The sequence below is a fragment of the Tauraco erythrolophus genome, chromosome Z, assembly GCF_009769465.1.
Source record: "Tauraco erythrolophus isolate bTauEry1 chromosome Z, bTauEry1.pri, whole genome shotgun sequence".
Lineage (NCBI taxonomy): Eukaryota > Metazoa > Chordata > Aves > Musophagiformes > Musophagidae > Tauraco > Tauraco erythrolophus.
The window spans coordinates 16,267,912-16,289,708 of NC_141496.1; the positions used below are offsets into that span (position 1 = coordinate 16,267,912).

Below are 21,797 nucleotides of genomic sequence, written 5' to 3' on the forward strand. Positions count from 1 at the left end.
GGCTGGAGAGGTGGGCCTGTGAGAACCTCATGAAGTTCAACAAGGCCAAGTGCAAGGTCCTGCACGTGGGTTGGGGCAATCCCAAGCACAAGTACAGGCTGGGCGGAGAATGGATTGAGAGCAGCCTTGAGGAAAAGGACTTGGGGGTGTTGGTGGATGAGAAGCTCAACATGAGCCAGCAATGTGCACTGGCAGCCAAGAAAGCCAACTGCATCCTGTGCTGCATCAAAAGAAGCGTGGCCAGCAGGTCAAGGCAGGGGATTCTGCCTCTCTACTCTGCTCTCATGAGACCCCACCTGGAATGCTGCATTCAGCTCTCCAGTTCCCAACACAAGAAGGACATGGAGCTACTGGAACGAGTTCAGAGGAGAGCCACGAAAATGATCCGAGGGCTGGAGCACCTCTGCTATGAAGACAGGCTGAGAGAGTTGGGGCTGTTCAGCCTGGAGAAGAGAAGGCTCCGGGGTGATCTTATTGCAGCTTTCCAGTACTTAAAGGGGGCCTACAGGAAAGCTGGAGAGGGACTTTTTACAAGGGCGTGTAGTGATAGGACAAGGGGCAATGGCTTTAAACTGAAAGAGGGCAGATTTAGATTAGATCTAAGGAAGAAATTTTTCACTCAGAGGGTGGTGAGGCAGTGGAACAGGTTGCCCAGAGAAGCTGTAGATGCCCCATCCCTGGAAGTGTTCAAGGCCAGGTTGGATGAGGCTTTGGGCAACCTAGTGTAGTGGAGGGTTTCCCTGCCCATGGCAGGGGAGTTGGAACTAGATGGTCTTTGAGGTCCCTTCCAACCTTAACCATTCTGTGATTCTATGATTCTATGAAAATGACTTCTTTATAATTTGGTTTCTCTGAAACTACAGCTTGGCTGATTCCTACTCTTTGGCCTGTCTTGGGTAATGGATGGAACTTCCCTAGCTCACATTACTTTTGGACAGTAACATACCCCATTATACCACAAGAAACATCGCATGTAAAAGGTCCTAGAGCTCTCCAGAATGTTCTACTTCAATTCCCTGGAGAACAAGCAGCAACAATAACTCTGCAAAATCACTGGAAATATGCTTCTAAGTTTTAATTTTGAAAGTGCAGATGTCTATATATTCAAGGTAAATCTCTACCAAAACTAAGCTCTCTATACGAATGGGAAAGACCACAAGACTAGCTCAGGAAACTTCTTGTCAGTAAGCGGCAATTAACATTTCTATTCAGCTACCTGATAGAGCGGGCTCTATCTCAGAAGCGAGCGAGGCGTGCCGTGCAGAAAAGCAGTCAATTTGGATGTGAGGAAACCAGGACATGATGATGCTACTATTTCCCATGTTAACAATCCTGTAGCAATGACAGACCTTGATAACGAGGTTGCCTAATTAAAATGTGCACTAAAACCATTTTACTCTGTGTGTGTATGAAAGACTGAAGTTATAGCAACTTATCGCTACATTGTCCTCTTTCTGCTGAGAAAAACTCTCATTTATAGAGGGACAGAAAAGCTCCAGGAAAACCATCGTTGCAGTGCTTAGCAGAGCAGACAGGTATTTCCCAGAAGCTTCACTAATGTTAAGTGGGGACTCCAGTATAAGATCTACCACACTGTGAGAAAATTGAGAACATGACAGATATTTCCACTATCAAATTGATAACATGAATACAGCAAGTTAGCAGGCTCACACTTTGACTACAACAACAAAACTAGTGCTGTAGAACAAACAAGACAGTAAAGAAATAAACACCCTCTAATAGCAAACTACCTCAGAAAGAACTAAGATTATAGAGGCCTTCTCAGTCAAGTCTTGTCAGTTCAGGTCTTCTGTTAAACTTCAAAAGAACCTTCTTGCAAAAAAATCTCTTCAAAAAAAGTTAAAAAAAGAATTGTGACATAAAAGTTCAAGGAAAGACTGGCTACCCTGTTTTTCCTCTTCTGGAAACACATCGTGTATTAGAAAGAAATAGAAAATTTATTTAACTACTCAGGCATGAGTAATTTTTATTAATAAATAAAGCCAATAGGGAAGGTAGGCAGGCCTATCAGACCTTCTCATACGGCAGATGTAAAAAAATTTAAATGAAAAACATGACTTCACAAACAGAGGTATAGTCTCTTGCTAGTCTGTCCCTTACATTAAAATAGGCTTGAAAACAGACTAAATGCATTCTGGATTTTACCAACTAAGCAAGCCATGTGGCTTTCCCATAATGAAAGATCAGATCCAGCACTGCACGTCTTCCTGTCACAGAATCTCATGCCACAGCCCTGAAGAACATGGATTAATGTAGAAACAGGAAAAACATGGCACAACATAAGAGACTGATCTCCCAAAAGACGACTTATCGTGGCCTTAACATTTCCTTGTCAAGCTTATCAACTCATGTTGGTGTTGACAAGGACTTTTGGTTTTTGCTTTTTTAAGGACCTCAGTTCAGACCACTGCTGCAGAGATTTCTTCGCTCTGATTAACCATTACTCTCTAGTTCTTCAGAAGGCCTTGCTGTTCTATGTGAAAAAAGACAAAGAAGACAAGCTACTTGTTATAATTTTAAGACCCCTCAAAAGTCTATTTTTTCCTGACATACCTCATTTATTACCGAGATGTTGATTCATCTCGAGCTGGCCCATAGCAACAACCAAATATCTTCACATTCTTTCCCATGGTGCTTCTGAGGGTGGAGTCCTGCAAAATGACTGAGCTGATCTTACAGCTTTCCTCTGCCAAAAGATGCACAACCCTTTCCCCTTACTTTCCTCCCCTCTACCCTGTTCCACTATATGACACATCCTATCCTTGTACACTACTCCTGCACCCATCAACTTCACATTAAAATGATCCTGCTAACTAACTCAGCAAAATACTTGTCATTCTTTTTGCTCTGTTGGTTTTCTGCTGGGTTACTGAGTCAAACAGAATAACAAAGTCTTACAAAAAAATCCACACAGAAGTGGCTGTACCACTGAGCCATTTACAGGTAGAATGGTGGAAGCAGGACATATCCTTTCCAAAAGAGATTCACTAAAAAAAAGTCAGACTGTTTTTTGTGGTTTGTTTTTTGTTTTTTGTTTTTTTTTTTTTTAACCTGGACTTTTACACTTGGCAGATTGTTCCAATTAATGTATACAAAGCCACTTTGCCTCGAATCTCATCTAAAAACTTGTTAATATATAAAAAAAATTCAAGCCAGTACACTTGTGTTCTGCAACAACAGCTTAGCTTGCTGATCATTACCATCTCATTTTCTGCGTATCTGCCTTCTCTTTTTTTGGAAAGCAAGCACTTTGAAGTAGCAGTTATCTTTGTTCTGCACACTTCTGTTACACCAAACAGTTTCTCATCCACAGCTGTTTGCTCTGAATAACACCTAGTACATGTAATGATATCTTTAGCATACAGTGTAACCGGTGTTTTTAAAACCCTAGCCTCAAGAATTCTGATTCTCTATGCCATGAAGTAATTAATAGGTACACGTAAATGAAAAATCTTCAAAGTTGTATTGTTGTTTGTTTTTAAACTCTCATGACCTTTTAGGACTCGACTCATTTTTTCACCCCTTCAGGACTGTGACATTGTTTTTCCCCAGTGAGAATCATGATGCATTCTGACAGATCCCATTCTCCAGAGAGAAAGAACACTGCAGAGCTACAGCTACACAAAACAGCTAGTGCTCCATCTAGTGCAGCGATGAAACAAGACCAGCAACAGCTATATTAGCACAAGTGACGACTCCTTTCCCCTGACAGATTTAGCAGCATTGTTTGACCACATTCAGTATGTTAGCTGCATGCCAGTCCGCTATTCTGTTATGCACATGTGAATAAAAAGCAAACAAAAAGAACTGTAGGCTTCAGCACACAAATAATTCAGTAACTCTGAAGTCAGGCATAACGACTTAAACTGAGGAGTATATATTTTACACGCATCACTCGGTAGCTACTAGGACAGTAGCTGTACACAGCAACCAACGTACGTACAGTAAGTAAACTCTCAAGAGAGAGACTGCACTAGCAGCTGCTCTCACACCTACCAGAATCATAGTGCCAAAAGTGAAATAAGAGACTAAATATGCCTGAAGACTTCTCTTAAAGAAGGAAGTTGTACTTCACTACAGTTAAGCATTTAATAATTTACTAAGAACACAAAAGGTACCTTCCTTTTCCTGAAGGAAAGAATCGCAATATAAATGCATGATCCTGGTGAATTTACCGTATACTTCTAAGTGCTATGCAACTGTATACTGTAAAGCTGCTCTTCGTGGCTTGCTAAACTACACGCTGCCAAAATGAAGGAAGTTGAGTGAAGCACACACCAACTAGAAACATGAATGCACTGTTCTCCATTCCCACTAAAATAGTCATGAGTTATCAGTTATTAAAAGCAATGAAACATTAAAAATCAGTTACTTAAAGGATGTCTACGTAAGCCTAGATGACAGGTAATCAATCGGTCTGCTAAAACACTGTCATAAACACCTTTAACAGCAAAATGAAACACCAATGAGAAAGCATGTCCTGCCATTATCAACGTGCTGAAAAAAAAATAATCAAAACAATTACGTAATCTCTCATAACATGAAGTATTCTTAATTTACATGTAATTCAAAATGTGGAAACTACACAGAAGAAAAACAACCGGGCTCTGAGAACAATGGAAGAAGAGAAAGCTAGATTAGAAAAAGCACATTGCATGACACAAAGATCACTCCTGAATTATTTATATTGACACATCAACTCCACTTCACCAGATTCAAAAAAATTAGCGTATCAGCAGTTCACATTCAGCCTATGATTTTCAAAAACACAGTAATATATGTTTAGACTGAAGGTATGTCTCAATTTATAAGGTAAAAACATAAATATGGTTTGTTTGTTGGTAATACCAAGTTTAGGAAGTTACTATTACATTGAAATACATAGTGGATACTAAGCCAGACAGAATTTTAACAATGATCATAGAGGGTGTTTATCAACATACTTGAACCAGTAAGGTGCTTAATAGAAGTGTGATGTGTGAGTTTTGCCAAATATTTTAAATTAAAAAAAACAACAACGTACAAAAAATCTTAACTATTGAGAGGATCCTCTAGAAAAGTACACATGACCAAACCCAGAGATTTCTGTACAATGTACCTAGGGATTTAACCAGTTCGATTCCTATACCTTGCACAGGTCAATAATACACAACGCACTTTATTTTGAATACAACAGAGAAGTCCCAGTAACTCATGTTCATGAAAACACAAAGAAAATAAAAGCTAAGAACTCAGCTTATTTTCACTCCTGCTGCTTAAGAAAGCTATGAATAGATGAAAGCACCTCAGTAATACGGAAAAAAGCACACCTCCTCTCTTTCATGGCAGTTAAAGAAAGTAAAAGAACTGTTCTTCCTACATAAATCGGGTAGAAGTTAACCTTCACATCTACAAAAATGTCTACTAACTAGAAAGCAGTGCAAAAGACAGCATATTCAAAGTAGGATCCAGGAATCACTAGAACCTCAGGTAAGAAGAAAGTCTTGTATCAGGATTACACTTAAGAGTCTATTCCTTCATATTTAGCTCTGTACATCCACACTTCCACAAGAATGGAAAGTTTAAATGCCTACTGTGACTGTATAGATTTATCTTTTACAGATGTGTATAAAACACTGTAAATTAAAGGGTGTTTTTAAAAAAATTCCTAGGAATGGATAATGGCAACAGGAAATAATACATTCTGGTGTTTCAGTCAGCTTGAAGCCATGACAGCAGTTCAAAAATGGACCACTTCCCTAATTACTGTCTTATAATATTATTTCTAACCAAGTCACTGAGATTATGTATGTAGAAAAGCCATCCTTACAGCCTCACTCTTGGAATTACGTTCATTAACCCGTCTGTGATCGTATACACCAGATTTGTAGACAGTGTTGCTTCACTGTTAAAATTTCTGAAAAATAAGTTTTACAGTTGAAGTGTTAACAGCTTTTATAGCACCTAAAGCTACAGTATTACTACTAAAACAGAAGCACAGAAAAAAGTTGAAGATTAGTCACATAAGTTGTTTTGGGTTGCTAGAGACAAACTTAAAACACCATTAAGCTTTGAACGCAGAAAGAGAAAAGCCAAAGGACCATTTCAACCCATTAACTATCCATTACTTCAACTGAAAAGGGAATTCAAAATCTTTGTACTTATCAGAGAATTAAGTGTATTTAGTTTCTATGAAACAAATAAATAAATAAATGGTTTAAAAAGTAGCTTTCTGAAATGTTCCAGAGGCAGCTACCTGAATAAATGGTCATATGTAGCCAAAACCATAGCAGTAAGTAGCACCTGGGCCATCACGAGCTTAGAGTAAGTCTAGGTAGTGAAGAACAAAACCGGTAACTTTACAAACAAAATCTCCCCTTTTAGGAAAACTTGCATAAATGCTCTATCACTCTAAGTAATTTATTCATGAACAATCTTGATTCCAAGGATATTGTTGTTCAGGTAGAATTTGAGAGAAGAGACTTCCTTGTCACCTGCAGCTACCAAACTTATTCAAGCCAACGTTGATATGCAGCATTCTACACTCTGACGAATATAACAGAAGAGTATCAACACGAGTCCTACAGAGCTTTCAGGCTTGTGCTAAAAGGAAAACAGTCACATCGCCAAGAAAATAAAACTGTATGTAGGGCTTTTTCTTCTTTGACCTTGGGTGTTTTTTACTGAGTCGTGTGTTGGCTTTTTTACTCCATTTTCTCACCTGTGCATCTTTACCAGCATTCCTCCTCTTCATCAGATGCAAAGACTTGGTGAATACACTCTTCACTAATCATGCTCTGAAGTTTTGCTAACTCTACTTTTTTTCCCGATGCATTCTACCCAAATTTTCCACCACCTCAACAGACGGTCAGCAAATGGAAGAAAAAAAAAACATTTCCGCAGTAAACATACAAATTTACTAATACCACAGATTTTTAAATTTGAACAAAGCAAAATACATTTGATTGTGCGAGTGAAAGTTACTAGTGCTCCAGTAAAAACAACGTGTCCAATATCAGCCAGTGCTTGTGTACCAGTGTTATGGCACCTCCCTTCTGTACAGGAATTCATCACAGGAGTGGTGCTCAGTGTGCAAATTCACCTGCACTATGGTGTAAGCATCTGCCTACCTGCATGTAACCAAAACCACTTCCAATGGACGGGAAACCTCTTATCTATTTTTTTTGTGCAGTTATCAAAGTCTTATGTTATATATTTATGTCTCAGTTTTAAGATTCTAGCTGGTTTTAAGGTACATGACTCGGACTATTACCCATTACTGCTCTGCCATGTGGGTGGCGATGAAGCCGCAACATGTAGCCCAAGGGTGATCAAAAGAGACTTCAGGGCCCTGGGACAGTTGGTAAGGGAATCTGGAGCACAGGTTGTACTTTCCCCTCTCCTTCCATTTGCGGGCAGCGACATTGGAAAAAATAGACATGCACAGTCTATTAATACATGGCTCCGTGGATGGTGTCACTGCCACATTCTTGGGTTTTTTGATAATGGGATGGCCTAAATGGCACCAGGCTTGCTGGCATCAGATGGGATTCACCTTTCTCAATGGGGAAAGAGGGTCTCTGCACATGAGCTAGTGGGACTCATCAACAGAGCTTTAAACTAGACTCCAAGTGGGAACGGGATAATATCAGGCTTGATTAAGACAATCTGAGAGCACCTGAAGAACAGCAGAAAGTAATTCCACTCACTCCAGCCAGGAAGTCAGATTCATTGGCGGTTCAACTTAAGTGCCTCTGTGCAAACACACGTAGCACAGGGAATAAAAAAGAGGCATCAAAGGCGTGTAGGCGCTGGCAGGTGGTATCATGGAGATCTGGTGGGATGAATCCTATGACTGGAGTGCTGGAATGGAAGGATACAGGCTCTTCAGGAAGGACAGGCAGAGGAGACAAGGAAGAGGTGTCATGCTCTATGTCAAGGACCAGCTGGAGTGCATGGAGCTGCACCTGGGGATGGATGAAGAGCTGACTAAGAGAATATGGGTCAGGATTAAAGGGAGGGCAGGGCCAGGTGACAGAGAAGTGGGGGTCTACTACAGGCCATCTGACCAGGAAGGCCCAGAGGATGAAGTCCTCCTCTACAGACAGATAGGAGCAGCCTCATGTTCACAAGCCCTGGTCCTCATGGGGGACTTCAACCACCCCTGTACCTCTTGGAGGGACAACACAGCCAAGCAGAAGCAATCCAGGAGATTCCTGCAACATACTGACGATAACTTACTTCTCCAAGTGATAAGAGCAACCAATGAGGAGAGGTGCCATGCTGGACCTTGTTCTCACCAATGAGGAGAGGCTGGTGGCGAAAGTGAAGCTCAAGGGCAGCCTTGGCTGCAGTGACCATGAAGTGGTGGAGTTCAAGATCCTTAGGGCAGTGAGGAGAGTGCACAGCAAGCTCACTACCCTGGCCTTCAGGAGAGCAGACTTTGGCCTCTTCAGGGATCTGCTTGAGAAGGTACCATGGTGGAAAGCCCTGGAGGGAAGAGGGGCCCAAGAAAGCTGGATAATACTCAAGAAGCACCTCCTCCAAGCTCAGAAGCAGTGCATCCCAACAAAGAGGAAATTGGGCAAAAACACCAGGAGGCCTGCATGGATGAACAAGGAGCTCCTGGACAAACTCAAACACAAAATGGAAGCCTACAGAAGGTAGAAGCAAGGACAGGTAGCCTGGGAAGAATACAAAGCAATTGTCCAAGCAACCAGAGATCAGGTTAGGAAAGCTAAAGTCCTGACAGTTAAATCTGGCCAGGGACATCAAGGGCAACGAGAAAAACTTCTATAGTATGTTAGTGATAAAAGGAGAATTAGGGCAAATGTAGGCACTCTCTGGAAAGAAACAGGAGACCTGGTTACCAGGAAAATGGAGACAGCTGAGGTACTCAAATGACTTTTTTGTCTCAGTCTTCACAGGCAAGTGCTCCAGTCACACTGCCCAAGTCACAGAAGGCAAAGGCAGGGACTCGGAGAATGAAGAATCGCCCACTGTAGGAGAAGATAAGATTCGAGATCCTCTAAGGAACCTGAAGGTGCACAAGTCCATGGGATCTGATTCACCTGCAAGTCCTGAGGGAACTGGCAGATGAAGCTGATAAGTTGATATCCATCATATTTCAGAAGTCGTGGCAGTGCGGTGATGTTCCTAAAACTGGAAAAGGGAAAAAATAACCTTCATTTTTAAAAAGGGATAAAGGAAGACCAAAGAGAACTACAGGCCAGTCAGTCTCAACTCTGTGCCTAGCACGATCATGGAGCAGATCCTTCTAGAAACTGTGCTAAGTCACGTGTGAAAAAAGGAGGCAATTGGTGACAGCCAACACGGCTTCACTATGAGCAAATCCTGTCTGACTCATCTGGTGGCCTTCTATGACGGAGTTACAACGCTGGTAGATATGGGAAGAGCAACTGACATCACCTACCTGGACTTGTCCAAAGCATTTGATACTGTCCCACAAGACATCCTTGTCACTAAATTGGAGAGACATGGATTTCACATACGGACCACTCGATGGATAAGGAATTGGCTGGATAGTCGCACTCAAAGAGTTGCACTCAATGGCTCGATGTCCAAGTGGAGGCCAGTGACGAGTGGTGTTCCTCAGGGGTTGGTGTTGGGACTGGGCTGTTTAACATCTTTGTCAACAAGAGGCACAGTGGGCTGAGTGCACCCTCAGCAAGTCTTCTGAGGACATTAAGCTGTATGGTGTGGTGTGGTGAACACGCTGGAGGGAAGGGATGCCATCCAGAGGAACCTTGACAGGCTGGAGAGGTGGGCCTGTGAGAACCTCATGAAGGTCAACAAGGCCAAGTGCAAGGTCCTGCACGTGGGTCGGGGCAATCCCAAGCACATGTACAGGCTGGGCAGAGAATGGATTGAGAGCAGCCTTGAGGAGAAGGACGTGGGGAGGTAGTGATTAATGAGAAGCTCAACATGAGCCGGCAATGTGCGCTGGCAGCCCAACAAGCCAACCGTGTCCTGGGCTGCATCAAAAGAAGCATGGCCAGCAGGTCGAGGGAGGGGATTCTGCCCCTCTACTCTGCTCTCATGAGACCCCACCTGGAATACTGCATTCAGCTCTAGAGTCCCCAACACAAGAAGGACATGGAGCTGTTGGATTGAGTCCAGACGAGGGTCATGAAAATGATCCGAGGGCTGGAGCATCTCTCCTATGAAGAGAGGCTGAGAGAGGTGGGGCTGTTCAGCCTGGAGAAGAGAAGGCTCTGGGGAGACCTTCTAGCAGCATTCCAGTGCCTAAAGGGGGGCCTAGATGAAAGCTGGAGAGGGACTTTTTACAAGGGCGTGTAGTTGTAGGACAAGGGGCAATGGCTTTAAACTGAAAGAGGGGAGACTTCGATTAGATCTAAGGAAGAAATTCTTCACTCTGAGAGTGGTGAGGCGCTGGAAAATATTCGCCAGTTGTGGATGCCCTATCCCTGGAGGTGTCCAAGGCCAAGTTGGATGAGACTTTAAGAAATCTGATCTAGTGGCAGGTGACCATGATCATGGCAGAGGGGTTGGAACTAGATGAGCTTAAAAATCTCTTCCAACCAAAACCATTCTATTATTCTATGACTAAACAGTTGGAAAACAGCCATTTTTCACTGTAACTCACTGTTTCACTCCCTCACTTTAAAAAAAAAAAAACACCTGATGCTGAGCATCTCTTCTACGTTATTATTAATCTTCTGAGATTGCTAGGTAATTGGTAAAGTATGCATGGAGATCATCAGTTTGGGCAAATGAGTGATGTATTTCTTTCTGGGAAGGCTATCGTTGACATAGCTTCCTTATTTACTGTAAGTACGATGAAGGGTGTGTTTCTTTACACAGCACGTACACTGGAGAGCCTCTGACGAAAATAAAAAAATCCTGAAACTAAGCATTGCATTAATCTCAAAGGGGGGTGGGGTGGAAGGGAGGGAAAGAAAAAAACCTGAAGAGTATTTATGACCAAGACTAAAACATTCATCTCAAAAAGGTGGCAGAAACTAGACATTTTGCTACTTCAACAGTTTCTAAGATTCAAATGATGGTGACAGGGAAGCAGAATACTATAATGTTGTGGAAACACAGCGTTGCTTAAGCACCTAAGAAGCCATCTACACCGATCCAAATCACAGAACAATCTCTTTTGTCAAATATAAATAGAAACCACAAGATATTACTACAGTCATTTTATTCTCTGCCCTTCTGAAAAAAAGTGCTGACCTTTGTGGACCAACCTGAACCACAGCAGCAAAAACATAAAGAACCCACCCACAAAAACAAATCCAGCAATGCTGGACACAAAAACTTTAAAGACAGATATGCAAACGGACCTTGAAAGACATGGTAGTGCCCACCTCCTACAGATACCTTAACGCTAGGTAAGCAAGTCATAAGGTGTTAAGGTTGCCTTCTGTTAAGATTTTTCGTTCATTGAAAATAGTGTTCCTGTTTTCAAGAAATTAAAAGTGAAAATACTGTAAGCTCGCACCATTTCAGTAGTTCTGAGAAGTCTTAAGACTGTAAAAGCAGTAATACCTTAGGAAGCAAAGCCCAAGGTACACAAGTGTTATTACTCTAACCAGGCCAGTGCACCATACAAGGCCAAAACAACACTCCACTAAAGCACAAGTGCAAACAGGAAAGCTAAGCGAATGCCTTAATTCTGGAGTGCATATACTCAGCACCTCTAACTCTCTTACTTTAGAAACCTACCAAAACGTTACATGTTGCTCAAAAAGTCAGCAGGCCACTAGCATTGATGACTTCCTCTTCAGTCTCTCCATATTAAAAAAACCCAATATACAAGGATAACGCAGTAGAAAACTTCTCAGTCAGCAAGACAAGATCTCTCTCCAGCTGTTTTTCAAGTGACCCCTTTATCTCTCACAAGAACTCAAAAAAATTTTAACCATTACCTTCTTGCTTCTCTTATGGCTTCTGTTACAGATTTACAAACAAAGGAGTAAAAAACCAGCTACTGCTCTGTGTCACCTGCTCTACCATAAGCATCCTGCTATAGCTACCCATCATAACGATGGCATGCTGCAAAGTGACGGTGAAAGGAGCTCACACATTTTATTTGTTTGGGTATTTTTACAATACTGCTTCTACAATGTGGTAGAGCCCCACTTCCTGTATTTTTGAGCCAGATCACATATTGCAAGAGTATGCAAAGAAGAATTTAAAGGCTTTCCCTAACAGTCTTGCCATTAGTGTGGAAAAACTGCCTTTGAGCCACCAAGAAAGTGTACACCAGCTACCAGCTCTGAACTCATTCCATACTGCCTTGCTGCAAGCACTCTAAATGGGCTGGCTTTTTTCCCTCCTCCACTACTTGAGCTCTCAGTATCAGTCAGGCGTGCAGCATCCCTCCCTGCTTCTTCCACACTGAAGAAGGAAGCTGGAAAAGACACGGTCATCAAATCTCAATTTGAACTTGGAAGCAAAATTCATCTAGTCGTCTTTGACTATCCCACAAATAACCCTTAAAAATGTCGGACGTTTTTGTGTGCTGTAAACTGCAAAGACCATCCTGAGATGTTTGTCCTGCGTGCCTTGCATCACCATTTGCCGCGTGGGCACATGTAATCAAATACAACATGGTCTAAAGTGGTGCGAGCACAGTAAGAAAAGTGATGCAATTCAGAGCCCGTGAAGTTAAATGGAACTTCAGTATCTTTTATTTTACCTATATCATAGAAGGAAATGATGGACAATGCAGGCAAAAAAGGAAAAGCGTATTTTTTCAGGTAACACTAGCCAATTTCGTGAAATTCGCTCTCAAGGTGGGAAAAAAGCAAAGTATCTCAGTTGCTTTATTCATGTCTGTTTTGTAGCTATAAGAGTCAGCATTTACAAAATAGAAGATAATTCCTTCTGTACAAGAGAAGCTGCTCTATCAAAGTAGTATCTTGGAATGCACGTTTATGAATAATAAATGAAAGCACAAATATTGGAGATAGGCACATTACCGTTAATTAAAGAGTACAGCATACCAAACAGTGAATACTGTTGCCCTCTAAAAGGAGGAAATGAAGACATACAGATATGAACAGCACTCAACCATCAGGAGTTGACACCCCTGTATTTCTCCAAAGCCTCAGTAAGCAAACAAGCTCTCAGAAGCTCCTCATAGCCCCTGCAGGAATTCTAAGAGGAATCCAAGAAAATGGGCATCCCTTGAAGGAAGGACATTTAAATGCACCCGACTGCACATAAGGCACTCCAAGACATAGCTCTCAACTAGGCAAGCTCAAACCTACATAGGTCTTCACAACTCAAAGGCAACAGCTGCGCCTGCAACAAAGGAAGGGCTGTTGCACCCCACAAGATAAGGTGGCTCAGTTACAGAGGTGAGCGAAGAACTCAGCAACAAAGTGTGGATTACACAAGCCTTTGACAGTGGCCAGAGCTTTGGGAGGTATGTAAATTTCTGTAGTTCAGCTTGGAATACCTGTAAAATGGTCAGAAACAAAGATGAAATATGCTAAAAGCATGTAATACTCGCATCGTGGTTCCATCCACAACCACGACCGAACTCAATGCAAGAATTCCTACCAAATGCACTAACCTCATCGATAACTCCAATTGTCCTGTTTGGCCTCAAGAAGTTACGAGCTTCATTTCAGTAGTCTAATTAAATGAATCTGCCTCATCCCATTGCTAATTCCTTCCAGATCACTGCAATGGGAGTTGCATTGGTGGTGAGTCCATCCTTTTTTCCTTTCCTGTTCTATTCTCAGCAAGTAATATGACACAAGGCCAAAACCTAAGTACTCGGAATCCCAATCATTAATTGCAATTTTGTAATCAGCAGAAGACATGACATATGACCTTAAGCAGACAAAAGCAACGAGTCTAACCTGCATCTGCTCTGTTTTTTCTTACTATATACCAACATTATGCCCAACAGTATTTGTGCTGAGGACAACTTTTTGAGAGTTGTTCATCCTTTCAGCAAGCTGATTTTCTTAAGAAAACAGTTGTCACAAAAGAAAATTTATCAGAATCCTCTTAAAAGATGGGGTACAGCCAGGGATGAGTGGCCTGGAAGGTTTTTTTTTAAAAAAACAAACCCAAACCAAACCCAGAAACAGCAAATGATAGACTTTATCATCTTTAAACAGGCTAATCTTGTACAGAGAGAGTTCACACATGCATACACAAAGACACACAATGCACCACCAAATAAAATGTCTTTCATAAACATTAGTATACATCATTTTTAAGACGGCAGAGCACCAAGAAGCTCCAAAGAGTAAAATCCTGCTATACCAGCCACAGTAAAAATATGTAAGAGAACAACATGGTGTGTTCTAGGACAACGTGGGCAACCCTCCAACTACACCAGCAGAGAAAAGAGCACACAAAAGACACACAGAGAAAGGAAGATCAGCTCTACACACAGCAAAGCGTTCCATGAGCCTTACTGCACAAAAAGCCAGCAAGAAGTAGGACCCAAAGCAGCACAAAGCTAGCACCATCTCCACATCTATTATTAGCTCTGAAATACTTAATAACAGCACCAGCCTCTCGCATGGAAAGAGCATAGTTAGTATACAGTCCACAGGTACGGACTAGTGAAGGTCTGATGACTTGTATGCTAAGTCATGTTTGTCAAGCCACCACTAATAGGAACCTGCTAAAACAAGGCAGTACCAACGCAATTTCATATGTTTGTAATAAAGAGGCTACTGCGTCTAGAAGCATGTGGCTGAGCCACCGTTGATCATGCCTCTCTACTTTGCCCAAATCAGATACAGCACGTTAATCAACACAAAGTTCAGCTGTCTGGGGAAACGAAAAACACTGGGATATTCTTTTAAGTTACTGCAAACATGAGGCCCATGAAAAACTATGTGATCGGCTAAACACAGTGAATTAAAACAGTGTATTCTTAGTTCAGAATTAGGGTAACAATTTAAAGTGTTTAAACTAATTGCTTATGTAACTATTGTAACAGCTGGAAAAACAAACATCCATTGTGTCCAGTGTGGAAATCCAGTTATCATCTGGCTTAGTTAATGGCTTGCTAAGACTTTTTAACTTTTTACTTTTGTTTTCTTTTTAAAATTAGGTTAACACCTACCATAGATAGCTATACGATTACTGATCTGTAGTTTCTCTGACAAAAATTAAAAAATTTAAAGCAGCTTCTTATTCAACTGCAACCACCATAACAATGATTTTTTTATTATTATTATTTTTTTAAACAGGGGCTATATACAGTCACAGTGCAAATGATCTTTTTATCATTGCATCAAACATTTATTTTGCATCTTACCTGAGAGTCTCTTTTACAATACGACACACACGAAGTAGTCGTACTGCTACTACTACAGGTCCCACGGAATCAGAGAAAACACCTCATGGCAAAAATCAATACCATAACGATAGTCATCTATTGAATTCTGAGTAAAAGATTTCAAACAGACCACATCTAAAAACTACCACTCCAGCATTTAAATTTTGTCTATTGTTCTTCCACATCAAAACACTTCAGTACTCTACACAACTTGACTCTGTAAATTTCACAAACAGTTAACACTGCTTACAGGAATAATTGTGTCATGTCTTTGAATTGTTAAGGTCTTTGTCCTACATTTTGTTGGCTAAAGTTTCATTTGTTTTAATTTTAAGGATAGCGTCTCACTAAAGCAATTATGTCCATCTGGACATAGGGTGTGAGGCAACATAAAAGCCTGTTTCTTTAAACAGAAAAAACCTCAGCACTTTCTCAGGAACTAAAATACACTTGTAAATATGATATGCACACACAGAGATAACTTCCAGCCCATGGTCAAAACGCTTAATACAGAAATTCTAAACTTAGGTAATAGTGGGGGAAAGAAGAATTAGAGGTGGAATTGTTGATACAGCCTCTTACAAAGATGGAAACTTTACTGATGCTGCTAATATTTGTACCTCCTTTACATTTCACAGTCCACTTTTCTCTCACCTATTCTGTCATTTCCCTGCCTACTTCCTCATAAAGTGCATCAACTCAGGAAAACAGCGGTCCTGGATCTCCTGCAGCAGAACAGTTACACTACAAGCACCAACGTTATTCGCAACCCCTGACCAAGGCCTTCTGCCCCAGGGCAGATCGCTGCTCCGAGGGGGCCAATTTGTTTTCTGCATTTTATTCGGCTCTTGGAGAGAGTCTAACTCTCACCTGAGCCCTCGGCAAGGCAAGATGAACTACACGTTCGGGTAGGGAACGAGTTCCTATTTGCCGGAGACAAAATTAGTCAGCGTGCGGCAGATGTCATTGCTGCTTCCTTCCTCTTATCCCCCCCATGCATCTGAGAGCAGCGCAGGATGTTTGGAGCAATTTAACGAGTGAACGGGAGACGAGAGCCTTCTGGCCTTGCGGCAAGAGGCTCTGGGCAAGCACCGCGGCCAGCCCGCCCGCGGCAGGCGGGGAGAGGCACGGGAGGGCGGCAGGACCGGGCGCCGCCGCGGTGCTCCCCAGGGAGCCCCAGCGGCGGGGCCGACGGGCGCAGACCCGCCACGGGACGGACGCTGCCGACAGCCCCGTCTACAAGCACCGACCTCTCCGAAAACAGCCCCAGAAGCGGCCGCGGACCGCCTGGCCCACCCGCCAGGGCTCCGCTCGCCTGCACCCAGGGCAGCCCAGCCCCGCCGCCCCGGCACGGCCCCGCGCTGCCCGTCCTGCCCCGCAATCGGCGGGGGCTGAGGAGAGGCTTCCACCTACGGGCAGCTCCGCTCACTACAGGGCGCCGGGCAGTCCACCGGCGGCGGGCACCGGCGCCCCGCTCCCTTCTCCGCCTCCCCCTCGCCGCGCTCCAAGCCCCCGCGGCCGCCCCGGAGCACCAGGCCGCTCGCCGCCGGCGGCTTCCCCCCGCCCGCCCGCCCGCCCTCCGCCGCCGGCGCGCAGCGCGGGGCAGGCGGCGACTCCCACCTCGCCGCCCCCTGCCCGTACCTCGGCTGAGATCGAGGGGGACGTTCTCCTCGCCGCTGTCGTTCCGACCTGCGGGGACGGGGGAAGAGAAGCGCGTTAGACTAGCGGGGAGGAAGGGTCCGGAGGAGGAGAACGGCAGGAAGGGCTCGGAAGGGACAGCTGGGCAGCGGCCTGGAGCGAGGGCCGGCAGGGAGGCAGCCTGCCGCCGCGGCCTGCGCGGGGGCCCTTACCTCGGATGCGGAGGTGCCTCAACGAGCGGGCGCGGAGGCTCACCGCCATGTTTACGGCCCCGCAGTCACAACACCGGAAACCTCGCCCGCTCTCGCGAGGAGAAGCTGGCGGAGCTACCGCCGGGGCTGGCGCCCCAGCCGCCGCGTCGCTGGCGGGAGGGGCGCGAAGGCGGCTGAGGCGGGGCGGAGGGCAGGGGAGGGGTGGAGACCACACGGGACGAGAGGAGGGCGGAGGAGAGCGAGCGGCTGCGGGCTGGCCAGGCGGCTGTGGCCTCTCTCCCGTGCTGGAGCGGTGCCCGGTAGCTCCAAGGCGAGGGCTCAAGTACCGGAGAGCGAGCGAGGGCTGCCGCTCCTCCGCCTCCCCGGGGCGGTCGCGGAAGGCTCTGCCTGCCCAGGCGCATCCCTGTCCTGCCCATCATCCCCGTTCCAGCGGCTCAGGGTGGGCTTCGGCACGCGGGCGCCCACCCCGCCGCCCCGAGCGGCTGGAAGTGTGGCAGAGGGGGCAGCCGCGGGCTCGTCCAGAGCTGCGCGGCTGCTCCCGGGGGCCGCATCCGCCGCCGGGGTTCGCTGCGGAGGCGCTTCTCGAGCAGCTGGACCCCGGGTGGCCGAAGCCGAGGGGAGTGAGGGTGGCGGGAGCGGAGGAGCATCAGAGGGGGCTTCGCCGCCGCGCCGGAAAACGGGGCGGAATGCTTCGTTGTCCCGAAGAGCCTGCCCTGCCGCGGGCTGGCGTCCTGCGTAACGGCTGTCACCACATCTGAGGGTTTTGGTCTGTTCGGTGAAATTACTTTTTTTTTTCCTTTTGTTTTTGTTTCTATGAGGTTTTCCCGCTTGTTTTCCCTTTTTAAGCTGCACTTGCCTTGTGATGAGATGGTAATTCACGTGGATATGGCATGACCGCTGGTTTTGTACACCGGATGTTTTCTGCACTCTGCTTTTTAATATGTGAAGTAATTAAAAACAGGAGAAAAAAATGTGTCGTTGCTTTCTTGATTTACTCACAGTGGATCTCCCTGCAGTCTCAAGTGTTGGTGTATTTCTTACCTTGATATTTTTTAAACTTGCCTAATAAAATGGCTGTATTGGAAAAAAAAAAAAAAACACACCAACAAACCAAGTCCCACTACAAGAAGCAGTGTACTTATATATACTCGCTCCTGTCGTTTTTAAGGAAAAGTTTAAATAAGCAGCTAAGGCAATTGCGTGCTGACACTTCAGACAGCCGTAGCCAAGGCTAGTCCTTGCACTCCGACTTCTCAAATTCTCAGGAATGAAACCAGCAAATAATAATCAAAGGAAAGTGTAGAAGTAGCCATCTGCTTAAAAATAGCATCACAAGCTCAGGTAATTGTTTTCCTGGTTTGTAGTAAATAATTTTCCAACCAAAAGAGTTTTTGCTCCTCTTGAGGTCTTTCAATTTGGATCCTGCATTAGTGATAAAAATCTGATTTTAGTTGGTGTTTGCAAACATCCCAGTTTCATCTCCAAAACTGTAAATTAGGTTTTACACTGATTAGTGTGCTTGTAAAACATTAATACTGATTTAGGAGGTTAAAAACAATTATTTGTAAAGCCAGTGTAGAAGAACTTCCTGGCATATCAGTTCATGACACAAATGTAAGAATCTTGGTTTAGTAGGATTATGTCAAGTACATTTAATTTAAAAATACCATTTTCAACAACGTTGCTTTTTTGATTTTTGCTTATTAAATATGAAGCTGATGTTCTTGAAGAACCCCAGGTTCTCAGAATTAAAAGGTCTAACCACTAAAACCTCATCCATCCGTAACACAGGACCAAAGCGTATCAGACTTCCTTAAATAGTTTGATCAATGTGCCTCAGGGCTGCCTTTTAAACTTTTGTGTCCAGGCAACCCTTGATTTCCTGAAAATGCCAAATTAACTGCTGCTTGTGGTAGTAATATTGTATCCTGTTTACTACCAATTCTTCTGGGTCTAATTAATTTCACATAAGCTTTGAAGTGCCCCTGAGCCCATTATTAAACTTCTGCATTGGATTTGAACTTGTAATCTGCCTGTGAAATGCTTTGCACCCTCATGCTAAATGCTGGTGCCATACAGCACTTACCTCTGCCCTTATAGATACAGAGTTAGAGAGACACAGTGTGTTCTAAAAGAACCAGAACATCAGTTGCCAAAAACAGAGAGAAAGCAAGAAGTAATGTTTGAACTCCAGAGTACTCTTTTGCAGCCTTTTCTTCCTTCAGACACCCTTTAATAATCAAAACGTTTCACTTAACTTGCTGGTCTGCAGTTTTCTCTTTCCTTTTTCCCTCTGCTTGTTATATTTGAATTACGCAGACAAAAGTGAGGTTGTCTCTGATAATGGCGCACAAAATAATGCCATAATGTCAGTTATACGGGCTACAAGGCTACGTCGAAGCTAGTTTGAGGTATAATTGACATTTGTCACAACTGAGGGAGAGAGGGAGAGAATAGAAAGAACATTTGATTTTTAAGTTCTTGTTATGGTGAAATGGAAAACAGCAAGAATGGACTGAGAGTAGAGGACATTTTGGGATCTATTTTTGGAGCTTTTCCCATATTCTCTTCTCCCATTAAATGTGGGGAAAGAATCACAAAAGTTTAATTAAAAAATGATAAAATTTCCTTACCTATCAAATTTTCTGCATATTTTCATCAGCCACTCTTGCTCCTCAGCATATAGAAGCGGAGGAACATGGGGCGGGGGGGGGGAAGCTATTTTGTCCATTTGAACGGGGAGGAATTCATACTAAAGAGAAAACAAACTTTTTCACTGGCTTGTCTGTGTCACAAATTACGGTTGATCCAGCGTAAGGCAGCCTCTTTGATTTATTATTTTTGTCTTTCAGTGTCTAATTCACTATAAATAAAATTAAGGAAAAGATGTTTTAATTGCCAAACGGGTAATCAGACTAGTTCAATTTTAATTCTTAGTTTACAATTCTATGTGACTATAACTTCTGTAGACAGGTCAGTAAATCTCCTAAAGCTGGGGACACCGTGTGGAAGCAGAGACTCCTGTGAGCTGGTGGCATACTTCCTTTCCCACCTGCAAAGCACAACATTGGAGAACATAACAACAAAACTTCAGTGTCATCTGGAGGTTTGCAGAGGCAAGTTAATCTTGAAACCATGTTAAAGTGTTTCTGCGTGTTCGATGGTGGGTAGGGGCTTCTAAAGCTAGAGCTAGATTTTTGAGTGTACGTGCAAAGAACTCAGGAGGAAACGGCTTTGTCCCATCCTTTTCCAGTCAGGAGGTTGTCCCTTTTGCCCCCTCAGACATGGGATTTTGCCAGTGACAGCCTTTTTATATACCAAATAGGGGTTTGCAATATGCTGTAGAGGATACTAGTATGTGAATTATAAATCTCCAAGATTTAAAATCTAGTCCGAAGATCAAAGTCAAGAGCTTTCCATTTATTTGGGGTCAAATGAAGAAATCTGGATATGGGGGACAAGCTAGGGGCAGAGCCTTAACTGGCTTAAATTTTTTAAACTCTGTGGGAATGAATAAGGATATGCAATTTACACCAGCTGCAGCCCGACTTTTGTATACGTGTAGAAGGCGAAAAAATATAAACTTGAATCCAGCTATGCAGAGAGGAAGTTAACCTATTGAATTCAGCTAAGCGTCAGTGCTTTGTAGTTGTTGAGCATTTTATCTTACCTGAATGTATTTGTAACGCTCTTCTTTAATTTGCAGTATCATAAAATTGGCTTTAAACACAAGCGCAAGGTGGAAGCATGAATGTTGCATTTTACACACACCTGCTCCCTTGGCAATCCAGCTGGCATCTGCGGTCACTTGGGGAGGGTGCTGGTGACATGGAGATCCTGTAAATACATGCTGGGCCATCTTCGGACAGCCTTGCACTGCACCTGCGCCAAAAGGGTCTGTTTTGGCCAATGTGACAGCAAAGACCATTGAGGTCCATTGCCCAGGGATGTTCGTTCCCTGGGACTCTTCTAAGTAACTACTGGGGATGCAGCTCTAGTGCCGAGGCTTCTCTTGGTTATAGGCAATGGGTGAGCTGCCAAACTGCTCAGAGTAGGGCAGTGCAGAGAATAAGTCAAGCAAAGAGGACCTTCGTGTGTAACCACTAGGTTTAGGTGGATGCCAGATAGTTTTTTCTGAACGTTTGAGCCATGTATTTCGATTTGTTTTTCTATTTGTCCTTTTTGGTCTTGTGTTCACCAAGTGGCTTGGAGAAAAAGCAAGGGGCAGTTTGCAGTTTGCGAGGCTGTTTCTACCAGATTTGAAAAAGTTCGTTAGTGTTTTCTTTGGCATTGGCTGACAGAGGCTGGCTAATATTTTAGTAGCAATACTGGTATACATTGTGGTATCCATACTGAAATATTTGGCTATCTGAGATGCTCTGCAGTCAGTGGATGTCGTTAGAACGGGCTTCAGTCTCTTACATGGCCAGTTGTAAGTAGCTAGCTATGAACATTCCTGGCAGTATGAAAAGATGCAAAAAAAAAGGATGAGATAGAAAAGATAGCTTTTTTTTAAAAAAAAATAATTTAAGCTGGCAGTAGTATGATTTACTTATCTATAGCAGCCCAAATTAAGTACTGAAAAAACTCCCCCAAATACCAAGGGCAGAAGGAAGATGTGTTTGGCCTGATTCTAAATG

General features: G+C 43.6%; 1 protein-coding gene across 1 annotated transcript in view; it reads right to left on the reverse strand.

The window, feature by feature from the left end:
• Positions 1-17,229, reverse strand: part of RICTOR (RPTOR independent companion of MTOR complex 2) — a 98,257-nt gene extending 81,028 nt beyond the window's left edge. Inside the window, exons 1-2 of the mRNA XM_086630009.1 lie at positions 17,158-17,229; positions 16,949-16,996 (exon numbers count right to left, since the gene is read on the reverse strand). Of these exons, the coding sequence (XP_086486135.1) occupies positions 16,949-16,996; positions 17,158-17,206 (97 nt within the window). The 5' untranslated portion in view covers positions 17,207-17,229. The remainder of the gene's footprint in view (positions 1-16,948; positions 16,997-17,157) is intronic.
• Positions 17,230-21,797: the final 4,568 nt, after the last annotated feature.